Below are 12,649 nucleotides of genomic sequence, written 5' to 3'. Positions count from 1 at the left end.
GGTCAGAGAGCCACTCCTCTGCCCACTGGCTGTGCTGTGCCAGGGACCCCAACCAGCCAGGGGGGAACCTGTGCACCCCAAAAGGGTTTGGGGTCTGGCTGAACCCCTGCATTCCTGCAGAGCCCCCTTTTCCTGTGATTACTCCCTGCCAGCCTCTCTCCCTGGCTGCTAGCCCCTGAAATCCTATTAACCGAGTTTCAGGAGAAATAAAGTTAATCACCTCCTCCAGCTGCTCTTCCTCCTTTCCCTTCTCCTCCTCCCAGCACAGAGATTGCGGGGGCGATGCTGGGAGGCCGCTCTGGCTCCTGGGGCTGGCACTGACCCCGTGGCCCCGGCCCTGGGCTGATAGGGGCTGCAGGGCAGGGCAGGACCGAGCCGAGCCGAGCCGGGAGCGATGCCGCTGCAGACGGAGATCCTGCGGGAGGTCTGGGCTGCGGACAGGTCGGTGTCGGGGCAGGGTGGGTGATGTGGGGTGGGATCTGCGAGGTGGAATCTGTGGGGTGGGATCTGCTGGGTGTGATTTGCAGGGTGGGTGATGTGGGGTGGGATCTGCTGGGTGGGTGATGTGGGGTGGGATCTGTGGGGTGGGATCTACAGTGTGGGATCTGCGGGGTGGGTCTGTAGTATGGAATCTGTGGGGTGTGATTTGCAGGGTGGGTGATGTGGGGTGGGATCCGCAGGGTGGGATCTGCTGGGTGGGATCCACTGGGTGAGATGTGCAGTGTGGGATTTACTGGGTGGGATCCACTGGGTGAGATGTGCAGTGTGGGATTTGCTGGGTGGGATCCCCTGGGGGGGGTGATGTACTGGGGTCCCCCAATGTACTCCCCTCTCCTCCTTTCTATTCTCCTGTTTTCAATTTCAACACAGTTTAGTGAGCAGTTGTTATTTCTTTATGGGGTTGGTGGGATGATGCTCGTTGATTTACAGAGAGGAAAAGTTTCTTAGATGGGGATCCCCAAGTGAAGCTCCTTGCTGTCCCCCCTGGCAAAGGCAGAGCCTGTCCTGTGCTCCTGGTTAGGAGGGATGATGTCAGGCAAGCTCGACCCAGTAGAGACAGGGAAATGCTGCTGGAACCAAATGAAAGACTGACCTCTCCCCCTTTACCAAAAATGGGGACAATCCTGTGCCCCCAGGGTCTGTGAAAACACTCCCCCTTTTGGTTTCTGTGCCCCACAGCCCCAGTGAGGAGCCAGGGAGCCCCCAGCAGCACAAGCCCAAACAGGTGAGAAAAAATCCTTCCCCTCCATCCCATGTGCCACCATCCCCTGCCGTGGCTGTCCCCGAGGGCTGGGGACATCAGAGACCCTCAAACCCCAGAGTCCACACCAAGGCCGATTTGGGGCTGCTCTATTGGGGTGCTGCAGCCTGTGAGGGCATGAGATTTTTGGGAACCCCCTCCAGATCAGGTGGGTCGAGACAATTCCACAGCCCTCCCTTCTTTGTGCATCCTCCTGACCCCCCCTCACTCTGAAGCACCCCATGAGGAGGGTTCCTGGTTCTTAGATAACAGTTTAATTAAGCCCCTCCGTTAAGCTGTAAACTGTGACTCACTTTCCCCAGGCCATGACCCTGAAAGCCAGACCCCCCTTCCCTGCCTTTCAGAGCAGCCCCAGGTGCCCCCGAGCCTTGGAAGGGTCTCAGCAGCAATTTCGTCCCCCACCCAATTTAATTTTTAATCATCAGCTCCTCCTTGAAGGGCTTTGTTAAGTAAGGGAGTGGTTGCCCACCCTGCAGCTTCTTAAGGGATTAGGGGGTGCAAAGGAGATTTTCTGTGTGAGCTCATGACACGGAAGAAAGCAGCCAGTTCCTAGCTTCACCATGGAGCCCCCAGCTCCCCCTCCCCGAATTCACAGTCCTGGAATAGCACAGGGATCCATCAGGATCCCACTTTTTGCAAATCACCTTCACACACTGTCCTGGAGCAGGAGGGAGAAGCAGGGCAGGACTGATTTCCTGCGAGGGGGAAGATGCTCTGCTGGGCAGTGGAAGCCTCAGTGCACCTGGATTTGCTGAGATCACTTTCTGAGAGCCCTGAGCTGACACCCACTCCCTGAACACCTCCTGCCCAGAGCCAGGTGCTGACCCACATACTCTGTATTTGGTAAATCTGGGTTATTTATAGCCCCAGCTAACCAGGATTAGGTGTGCTGTGCCTAATCCTCCTGCTTCCCTGCTCCTGCTGACCTCCTTGCCATCCACAGGAGCCTCTTGTGGGTGTGAGAGCAGATGCAGGTGAGAGTCCAGGCTGTCTGCCCCTCCCTATGTCCCCTGTCCCAGCTCAGGTGCCCAGTGAGGCCACCAGTGCCCAGAGTGGCTCTCAGCCAGGGTCCCCGTGGCCACAGTGAGCTTTGTCCCTCTGTGCTGGCATGGTGTCACAGCAGCTCCATCATCACATCCCTCATCTCCAGGGCTGTCCCAGGGCAGGTGTTCTGTCTGTCTGTCTGTCTGTCTGCTAACAGACCTTTCTGTTTTCCTCCCTCTGCCTTCCTCGGGGGGTACCCCATGGTAAGTCACACTTTGGAAGGTGTCAGTGTGTGGGCCAGGGAAAAGCCTGGCTGTATTTCTGAAAGGAACCTGATTGAGCAAGGGTTCCCTGTAAAGGGAAAAGGTGTTTAAGGCTGGCACCACCTCTGCAGCACCGTCCATGAGGGCAGAAGCTGAAGAAGAAGAGGCAGGAGCCCGGGCTGGAGCCCGAGGCCAAACCACGGCGACCACGGGTGAAGAAGCCGAGTGAGGCCGGAGCTGCAGAGGAGCCTCCAGCCCCGGCACAGGGTGAGCACAGATCCCCCCACAGCCCCACGGAAATGGGGGGAAATGGGGGTGCCCCACCCTGCACCTGAGGCGCTCTCTCATGGGCATCTCTTCAAATACGCAGGGGTGAAGAAGGTGAGGAAGAAGAAGGAGGAGAAGGGGGAGGAGGAGGGCGACAAGGACCCCCTCCAAATTCACCAAGGAGCCTCGGAAGAAGAAGGAAACCCTGGCTCCTCGCTCCCAGGTGCCCAAGGGCTCCAAGAAGCCACAAGGTGCGGGGGCAACACCCACCCCTCTGCAGGCACTCGCTCGTGTCCCCTCCTGTCCCTTCGTGTCCCCCTGTACCGGGTCCCGATAGCGCTGTCGGTGCTCCCAGCGCCCGCTGGGGCTCTGCACATCCCCGGCAGAGCTTTTTGCCTCAAACCCATCTACGGAGCCGGGAGAAACGGGGATGTGGCAGCGGAGCTGCGCTCATTGCCCGCTCGGGGAGCTGGTATCGAGGGGGCAGTGGGCAGAGGGGTGACACACTCGCTGGGTGGGTGACACCGAGCTCCTCGGACACTCCTCGGGAGCGACAGCGGCGCGGATGGGCTCGGCTCGGCTGCGGCCGCGAGAGAGCGCTGTGGCCGTGGCTGTGGCCGTGGCTGTGGCCGTGCCTGTGGCTGTGGCCGTGGCCGTGGCTGTGACTGTGGCTGTGGCTGTGGCCGTGGCTGTGACTGTGGCTGTGGCTGTGACTGGGCTGTGGCTGTGGCTGGGCTGTGGCTGTGGCTGTGGCCATGGCTGTGGCCGTGGCCGTGGCTGTGGCCGTGGCTGTGACTGTGGCTGTGGCTGTGGCCGTGGCCGTGGCCGTGGCCGTGGCTGTGGCTGTGACTGTGGCTGTGGCCGTGGCTGTGACTGTGGCTGTGGCTGTGTCTGTGGCCGTGGCCGTGGCCGTGGCTGTGTCTGTGGCCGTGGCCGTGGCTGTGGCCGTGGCTGTGGCCGTGGCCGTGGCCGTGGCTGTGACTGTGGCTGGGCTGTGGCCGTGGCCGTGGCCGTGGCTGTGGCCGTGGCCGTGGCCGTGGCTGTAGCCGTGGCCGTGGCCGTGGCCGTGGCCGTGGCTGTAGCCGTGGCCGTGGCCGTGGATGTGGCCGTGGCTGTGGCCGTGGCTGTGGCCGTGGCTGTGGCCGTGGCCGTGGCCGTGGATGTGGCCGTGGCCGTGGCTGTGGCTGTGGCTGTGGCCGTGGCTGTGGCCGTGGCCGTGGCCGTGGATGTGGCCGTGGCCGTGGCTGTGGCTGTGGCTGTGGCCGTGGCTGTGGCCGTGGCTGTGACTGTGGCCGTGGCCGTGGCCGTGGCCGTGGCTGTAGCCGTGGCCGTGGCCGTGGATGTGGCCGTGGCCGTGGCTGTGGCTGTGGCTGTGGCTGTGGCCGTGGCCGTGGCTGTGGCCGTGGCTGTGGCTGTGGCTGTGGCCGTGGCTGTGGCCGTGGCCGTGGCTGTGGCTGTGGCCGTGGCTGTGGCCGTGGCCGTGGCTGTGGCTGTGGCTGTGTCTGTAACCGTGGCCGTGGCCGTGGCCGTGGCCGTGGCTGTGGCTGTGGCTGCCGTGCCCGGCGCTGGACACGGCCCCAGCCCCGCCGGACCCCGGGGGGACAGCAGGACCCCGGCCACCAGCCCTGGAGACAGCAGGAGGGTCCGGTCACCATCCCCGGGGACAGCAGAGGGCCGGTGCGTTGGCTGATGCCGCGGTCACCTCTGGGCAGAGCCGGTTGAGGATGAGGATGAGGATGATGAGGAAGAGGAGGAAGAGGTGGAGAATAAAAACCTGCCCAAAAAGCTCAAGAAGAAGGTTCCCAAAGAGCCCCTCTCAGGCGGGGGGGAGAAGAAGCTGAAGCCCAAGGGTGAGTGCCCAGGGATGGCTTAAGCCCAGCTCTGGGATCTGTCCTTGCTGGGACCAGGGAGGTGCCTTCACTGCCCCGGGAGGCTCAGGGGGCTGCAGAGCCATCGCCCCCTCCCCAGGCGATCCCCCCCAGCTCAGCCCTTTCTGCTGCTCCAATCCTGTCCCCTCCTTGTCCCCATCACTGCCCGTTCCCATCCCCCTGGCTGGCTGCTCATCAGCTCCTCTGTCCGAGCAGAAGACAAGAGTGACCCTGACAGCAAAGCCAAATCTGCCAAAAGCACCAAGAAGGAGCCAATGTCCGTGTTCCAGGTGAAGAAGGAGAAGAAAAGCAAGAAGAAAGGTCTGGGATGAGCAGGAGGAGGTGTCAGCCAGTCCTGCTGCCTGATGGCATCACCCTGAGCCCACAGCCCCCAGTGTTGTGTGACCATGTCCCCTTATGTCCCCCTGTCCCTCACAGCTGCCACCAGCAGTGATGAGGAGGATGATTCCGACTCCAGCACCAAACCCATTAGGTCAGAGAAGAAGAAAAGCCCAGCATCCCTCTTTCAGACTGGTGGGGACCCCCCAAAAGAGAAAAAATCCAAAAAGAAAGGTGAGAGGCTGGCACTGGAGGGTGGTGGGTTCTGGTGGGGCTTCTGGGGGTGCAGTGAGCTTGGCCATGGGAAGGGGGTTACAGTCACTGATGTTGGCATGGGTCTATGCTGAGCTTGATTTTGGGGCTCAGTAGAGTCAGGCTCTTCTCCCTTCTGTGTCCCTACTGTTCCTGCCAGCAGCTCCTCCTAAAGGAGGTGAGAGTGAGGAGGAGACCCCAGAGACCCTGCAGAAAAACTCCAACAAGAAGGGGAAAGCAAAGAAATCAAAGAAGGTACGAAAGACCCCTGAGAGCCGTGGGGAACCCCTCAGGGCAGACCAGGGGGTTTGCAGCACCCCCCAGTGAGAGCCACCAGAGTGTCCCCAGAGCTGCAGAGCCATGGGGGATGGATAGCAATGGGCTGGGGAGGGAGGGGGGCTCTGGGGTCACCATCCCCTCTCACGCTGCAGCAGAAGGAGGAGAGGCCTCCGTCCCCTGTCATCGAGGTGGAAAACCTGGAGGAGTTTGTGCTGCAGCCGGCGCCGCAGGGCGTGACCGTCAAGTGCCGGGTGACACGGGACAAGAAGGGCATGGACAGGGGGCTCTACCCCACCTACTACCTGCACTTGGACAATGACAAGAAGGTGATTTGGGGTGGGGGCATGGAGACCCCTGGGGCTCTGCAGCCATCCCAGAGAGCACCCTCAGGGTTTGGGGGGATGCTCGCCTGCATCCCACTGTGCTGGTGAGTCCTGAATGGGGCTGCTCCCCTCTCCTGCAGCTCCTGTGGGTGGTGCCTGGGAGGGTGAGCTAACAGAGCTGGAGAGCCACTAAAGCTGGGCTTGGCTCAGCCCCTCCTGCCCTGTAATGCTGACAGCATTTTGGGGATCATCTTCATGACTTGCTCAAGGTCATGGCAGTGACTTGTTGGGGGACAGCAGTGGTGATGGCAGTGACAATGTCCCATTCCCACACGGTCCCACTGCTCTACCAGGTGTTCCTCCTTGCTGGGAGAAAGCGTAAGAAGAGCAAAACCTCCAACTACCTCATCTCCATCGACCCCACTGACCTGTCACGGGGTGGAGAGAACTTCATCGGGAAGCTGAGGTAGGAGCAGAGCTGGCACCCCAGTTTGGTGACACCCCATTTCTGCAGCACCCTCTTCCCACTCCACGGCTTACAGGCTGTCCCAGGCTATGGCTGGCGCAGACAGGAGGTTAAATTCAGCATTTCCCACTGCTGTGTCTGACCTGAGGAGTGGTGGTGGGCTGAGAGGGGAAAACAAGCTTGGCCGGTTCCTCCCAGCAGACAGGTCATGGCTAGAAAAGGCACCTGGCAAGTCCCAGCCCGCACTGCCAGCAGCCACACAGCAATGCTGGGGGTCCCCGTGGTGGCAGCACCCTATCACACCCTGATTTGGGGGTTCCTTGAACCCAAGAAAACCACTGGAGAGTGGGAAGGTCGGCATTGGGGGGGAGCAGCACTGGGGGTTTGCAGCCAGACCAAAACCAAAGCTGTGCCTGGAGAGAGGTCACAGAGGGGGCAGAGGGGACTCAGCCACGGCCATGTCCCACCCTTGGCTGCAGATCCAACCTGATGGGAACGAGGTTCACCGTGTTCGACAACGGCGCCAACCCCGACAGGGCCAACGCCGACTGGTCCAACGTGAGGCAGGAGCTCTCGGCCGTGGTCTACGTAAGAGCAGCCACACAGGAGCCCCTTCCCGCCTCCCCCGGGCAGGCAGAGAGGGGTTCCCACCCTGCAGCCCTTCACTGGGGCTTGCAGATGTGTGGGATGGGCTGGAGCCACCCCCGAGCCCTTGTTCAGCCCTCATGAGAGGCTGAAACCTGCGGTGGTTGCTGGTTTTAAGGACAGGGTTTCTCTTGCAGGAGACCAATGTTTTAGGGTTCAAAGGCCCCAGGAAGATGACTGTCATCATCCCTGGGATGAATGCTGACTGTGAGAGGGTGCCCATCCGGCCCCGAAACGTAAGTCAGGGGCCAGACTGGGAGAAACTCCTTGGGAGCTGGGTTTGCTGGGCACCACCTTGGATTTTACCCATCTTGGGGCATGGAGAGGCTTTCAGGTGTCCCTGAAATTCAAGGTGCCCCTGGGAGGTGGGAGACATGGTGTCTGGCTTTTTTCCCCATGATAGATCCCATTTCCAGCTGGGTCCTGTTACAGAGCATCCCCCAGGATGGGCTCCGGAGGGCTCACCCCAGCTCTGCTCCCCCTCCCCAGGATAACGACGGCCTCCTGATGCGATGGCAGAACAGGAACATGGACAACGTGATCGAGCTGCACAACAAAGCCCCAGTGTGGAATGATGAGACCCAATCCTACGTCCTCAACTTCCACGGCCGGGTCACCCACGCCTCCGTCAAAAATTTCCAGATCGTGCACAGCAGTGACCGTAAGCTGGGACAGGGGATAGGGTGGAGGAGCACTGCCTCGTGAGCTGGCCCCAGCACCCACTTTTTTTTAATTGAAGTTCAGTTTTTTCATGCTCTGGAGTCCTGCCTGCCTTTCCTGGAGCTGGGATGAAGCCAGACAGGGCTCCCTGCAGGAGCTGCCCTTGGGCCCTGGCGCTGGCAGGGGCAGCGTGTGGGGCTCTGCCAGGCAGATTTAGGGCAGGGACAGATCCTGTGGGATGCTGAGCCCCCATCACACTGCAGCCACCCACCCAGGCCAGAGCATTGTCCCCAGCACCCACTGCTGGGGTGCACTGCCTTGGGGACAGTCCCTCAGGGGTGGCAGCAGCTCTGCCTGGATGCGGCTGCTCGTCACCTGTCCGGCGCAGTCAGAAGCCCTTGGCCTCCAGGGTGTTGGGTTACGGGACAGAAAAAGCCTCTTGAGGGCCCCTGGTTATTTTTACAGATTTCCTGTCACCCGCCCTCCAGCAGCAGCCATCCCACGGCTGGGGGGGCGGAGTGAGTGGGGTCCCTGTCCCTTGGGGGGCTGTGGCACCCAGGGAAGGGGGTGCTGGAGGCACCAGAGGGTGCCATGGGAAAACGATGCTTTTTGGTGATCTGTGCTGCAGCACAGCACAGGAGCCACAGGCTGAGTTCAGGTGGGGGTGCGTGGGCAGCTCCTTTTGGCCTCTGCAGCGTGGGCTGGCCGGGCGCACAGGTGACAGCCTGGTGGCTCCCCTCTCTCTCCTGCAGCTGACTACATCGTGATGCAGTTTGGGCGTGTGGCGGATGACGCCTTCACCATGGACTACAACTACCCCCTGTGCGCCGTGCAGGCCTTCGCCATCGCCCTCTCCAGCTTCGACGGGAAGCTGGCCTGCGAGTAGCGCTGGGAACACCCGGGGCTGCCAGGGCCACCAGGGCCACCGGGACCACTGGGGCCACCAGGGCCACCGGGGCTGCTGCCAGTGCCCCGAGGATGCTCCTGCATCCCTGTCCTGCTCCACTCCCTGCATTTCCACCTTCCTGCAGTCTCGGCTCTTCCTGAGGTGGTTCCAGGCACCTGGTGCCCACTGAGTGCTGTGGGATGCTCACCCAGCTGCAGCCACGCTGCCTCTCCAGGCAAATTTGGGGCAAATCGCTGGGCTGGGGTGATGGCAGAGCCAGGCTGGAGTATATTCATATTCAGCAGATGAGGCTGACTGCAATCCCTGTCTCATCCTTTTGGACTCAGATCTTGGAAACTCATCTGCCCTCCCCCTGCTTTATTTTTTTTTTGGGTTGGTTTTTTTTGGTTTTTTTTTTTTGTTTGTTTGTTTGTTTTTTGTCTGTTTTTGTTTGTTCTTTGGGGTTGTTTGTTTGTTATGGTTTATGCTCAGTCTCCCAGTGAGAAGGGGGTAGGTGGTCTCCTCACTTTGTGTTTCCTCATCCCTGCCCACATGCAGGTGGGCTCTTCCTAAGCTCCCAGCTAAAGCCCCCCATCCCGGCTCATTGCTCACCAGGCACCTCTTTTGCCCCATTTTGCCTTGTTGTGAGTGGATGGCTGGTGCCCATGGCGTGTTTGTACCCACTGGGTCTCACCTCACTGCCCAGAAATTGCTTTTTAGGGATTTGGGGCCCTAAGAAGCAGCCTGGCACCGGCAGCACACAGGCACGTGCCGAGGGGTGGCAGTGCCAGCAGAGGAGGGCTGGCAGGCACGTGAGGCAGAGCTTGCATTGCTGGCAGGTGGCCCAGCTGGGCCCGTGCTGCCAGGAGGGACCTGGAAGAGAAAACTCAGGGTGCACCAGGAAGCAGTGAGTGACTCATGAGGTGTGGCGCGGTGCTGAGTCATGCTCAGCACCCAGACGGGCCCTGCTGAGCTCCCCGTGCCCTCAACCCTCCCTGCCCCTTCACTCTGTGGTGCCCCTCCAGACCTCCCGTGCCCCAGGTGTCCCCACAGCTGGTGCTCTCCTTTCATGACAGGTGGTGGACAAAAGTTGCCATCCCCTGTCTCGGATTGATGGGGAGATGCTGAACAAATGCAGCTCACTGGGAGCAGGACAACTCATGCCCCCAGTTCCACCAGTTATGGGGTGAGGATTTGGCTGCACAAACAAATCTGATTAATTCAGTGGTGAGAAAAATGGGGACATGCCAGAGAGCCCTGAAATGCCATCCTCAGCTCTCTGGTGCTGTTTCTCACCTGCTCAGCTCACACACTGACTCCAGAACCGTGTGGGATTCCCTTCCCAGGACACAAAGGGGTTGTTCCCCCATTCTGGGGGTGATATGAGCCCCCCAAGTCAATGCAGCTGAGAGGCAGCTGCGGCAGAAAGGCTGAGGAGCAGCTGGATGAGATGGATATGATTGTGCAAGAGGGATGCTCATCCTCTCTGGGCAGTGTCGCAACATCACCGTGGGCTGAGCCTGGAGCTGAGGACAGACGACAGTGACAGGGGCACCATGAGCTGCTGGACCACTGGTGAACATCTGCCCCAGTGGCTTTGCAGATGGGAGTGGAGCTCTTCCCCAGCTCTATGAATCTGGGCTTCATGATTCTTGGGCAGATGCTCGTGGTGGGGCAGGCAGAGGTGGACAGCTTGGGGACAAGCCAGCCTGCGTGGGACATCATCCATCACCCACACAGCCAGCTCAGAGAACATTTTGTGAGCTAAAGGGAGAACCAGCCACAGCAGTTCAGGGCCAGCATCCCTGACAAGGTATGGCCAGCAAATGTGGGGAAAGCAGGAGCTTTCTGCCCAAATCCAGCCACAAGCCCAACATCTGTTTGAAATCGGGACGAGCTCAGCTAACGGTTGAGCCAATGCTTGTCCCCATTTCCTCCGGTGCAAGGAGAAGAGAAGCAGCTGGGTGAGAGAGGGGGCTTTGGGCTCCCCACGTTCTGTCTGCTGTTATCCCAGCTGCTCCCCAGGTTGATTCTCCCTCCCCTCACCCAAAAAGCTTCCATTTTCCATTTGCCCACTGTTGCTTGCAAACCCTTCAGGTTTCCCTGGCCTGTCACCCGTGGCAGAGCAAAATCCCCATCACGGGTGTCCCTTGCAGCGTCACCCAGAGTCAGAGCAGCCGCTGCATCAGCCGCCCACCCCAAATCCCTTTTACAAACCCTCTAACGCAAACCAACTGTGGCAGAAGAAACAAACGAAAACAATTTAATGGGGCGATGGATGTTCGGGCCCTTTGTTTGCGCTGGCTGTTAACACCAGAGGAGATGAGGGATGGAAGCAGTTGAAATGTGGATCTGCTCTGGCCGGCGGAAAGTGTGACGGATGCGCCGGCAGACCAATGGCTGAGGATGCCGGGGTGTGCGTGGGTGTGAAAGGAATGCTTGCTGCAAGAAAAGATAAAAAAAAAAAAAAAAGAAGAAGAAGAAAGAGCCTTATCAATGGTGTTTGAGTCCAAAGTGTGTGTATTCCTTGGAGAAAGGGTTTCCTCAATCCCCAGGGGTGATGTTTTCCCAGCAGTGGGAGACTTTGAGGTTTCTGAAGGTTCGTTTTAGGGATGCTGGCTTTGGGCTGGTGCTGTAGGCATGGATTTAACCCCACAAAGTGCTCGTGCAGGGGCACAAGCGTGGCCAGAGGCGACTGTCGTCAGCTCCTCAAGGGAACCTCCTGGGAAATGAGTTTTATTTTTGCAGAGGTGCTTATAAGGCAAAGGGGAGGAAAAAATGAAGGCCCCACCTCGCTGCTGAACCCATCCCAGCCAGGACCAGTGTCCCTGCAGTGCTGATGGCTCTCTCCGTGGTTCAGCCCCATCCTGTCCTGACGGGTGCAAAGACACTGGTCCAGAGCTGAGCAGGAGGGTGGATGTGGGGGCTCTTCTCCAGCCACTGGCTTCTCCATCTTTTGCAGATCCCTGGGGTTTGGGGGGCTCCATGCACCCAGCTCTGAGCCCTGCTCTCTTCGGGGGGCTGACAGATATTTCCATGTTTCAGGAGGCAAATGCCCCACTGGGAAGGCAGCCTGAGGAGGGAAGGGCTGGTACGTCCTGGGGAGTGTGGGAGGGGAGACCAGCACTGGGAAACTCCTTGTCCAGCAATGGAAGGGCTGGAGATGTTTGGTTCCCAGAGAGCTGCCATGGCCCCAGCCCTGGGAATCTCTCTCCAGCTTTCAAGTGGCAATACTTTAATTAAATAAAGAAGTGATTGCCATGAGGTGTTCTCTCTTCCCTCCCTCTCCCCTTCTATTTATTTGGTAACATTTTTTAGAGGGAAAGGCAGCCTGATTGCTGGTTAGCTCAGCTGTGGCTTTGCAGGATGGGCTCCTTCTCGATGCAGCGAGCGACAGGCGGCAAAGCCAATATTTTTCAACTGCTTTTTAAAAGGAGTAATTTTTTAATTAGTGAATCCATTCTGGAGAAGTGTTGGAGTTTTACAATGTTGTAGCTGTTCTTGGTGTGTTGCCTAGACTTGGATGTTCTGGCCATAAGAAAATATTATTTATGGCGTTGCAGCTTGCAGCTCTTTTATATTATAATTTGAGAAAGGAAGTTGCTGTTCCCACCAGTGGACAAAAAAATAGCAGAGAAACAAGCACTATGGACTTCTGAAGGAGGAAAATAAATAAAAATTAAGAGGCAGAATAGAAACAAACCACTGAGCCACCCTTGAATCTTTGCACCCCTGAACAAGCTCATCCCAGCATCGCCATCAGTTGTGCTGGATGCTGCAGCCAGACCCCTGCCCAAATGGCAAGGCCAGAGCAGCAGGGACCCCCTCAGCACTCCCCTGCTCAGTGTTACATGTGTTCCTAAACATTTGTGGATCAGGCTTTTTATTCATGGGCTAACGCACATTTGTTTGCTCATGCCTTACTCAGCCTAAACTCCTATTGAACTCAATTAAGGCTGTCATCTCCAGGAGCACTCAATGTCATTTTTGCCCAAGTAAGGGATGAGTAACGAGGCTCTGAACAGCCCTTGGAGAATAGCAGCCATTTTGTTGCAGTTTTTGGTCCAGATTTCTTACAAGTTAGCAGCAGGCCAAGGGTGGAAGAATGCGATATGGCTTTATGAATCACACACAATTGCTGAATGCGCTGGATGCT

General features: G+C 58.7%; 1 protein-coding gene across 1 annotated transcript; it reads left to right on the top strand.

Moving 5' to 3' along the window:
* Positions 1–4,903: 4,903 nt before the first annotated feature.
* Positions 4,904–8,493, top strand: TULP1 (TUB like protein 1). Its single transcript, XM_036398473.1, has 9 exons — positions 4,904–4,964; positions 5,082–5,216; positions 5,398–5,489; positions 5,666–5,839; positions 6,190–6,302; positions 6,782–6,890; positions 7,085–7,183; positions 7,437–7,608; positions 8,360–8,493. The coding sequence occupies exons 1-9, from the start codon at positions 4,919–4,921 to the stop codon at positions 8,491–8,493; spliced, it is 1,074 nt and encodes a 357-aa protein (XP_036254366.1). The 5' UTR covers positions 4,904–4,918.
* Positions 8,494–12,649: the final 4,156 nt, after the last annotated feature.

The sequence above is a fragment of the Molothrus ater genome, chromosome 25, assembly GCF_012460135.2.
Source record: "Molothrus ater isolate BHLD 08-10-18 breed brown headed cowbird chromosome 25, BPBGC_Mater_1.1, whole genome shotgun sequence".
Lineage (NCBI taxonomy): Eukaryota > Metazoa > Chordata > Aves > Passeriformes > Icteridae > Molothrus > Molothrus ater.
Note: the sequence above shows the minus strand (reverse complement) of the source record. Positions and strands in the feature narration are given on the sequence as shown.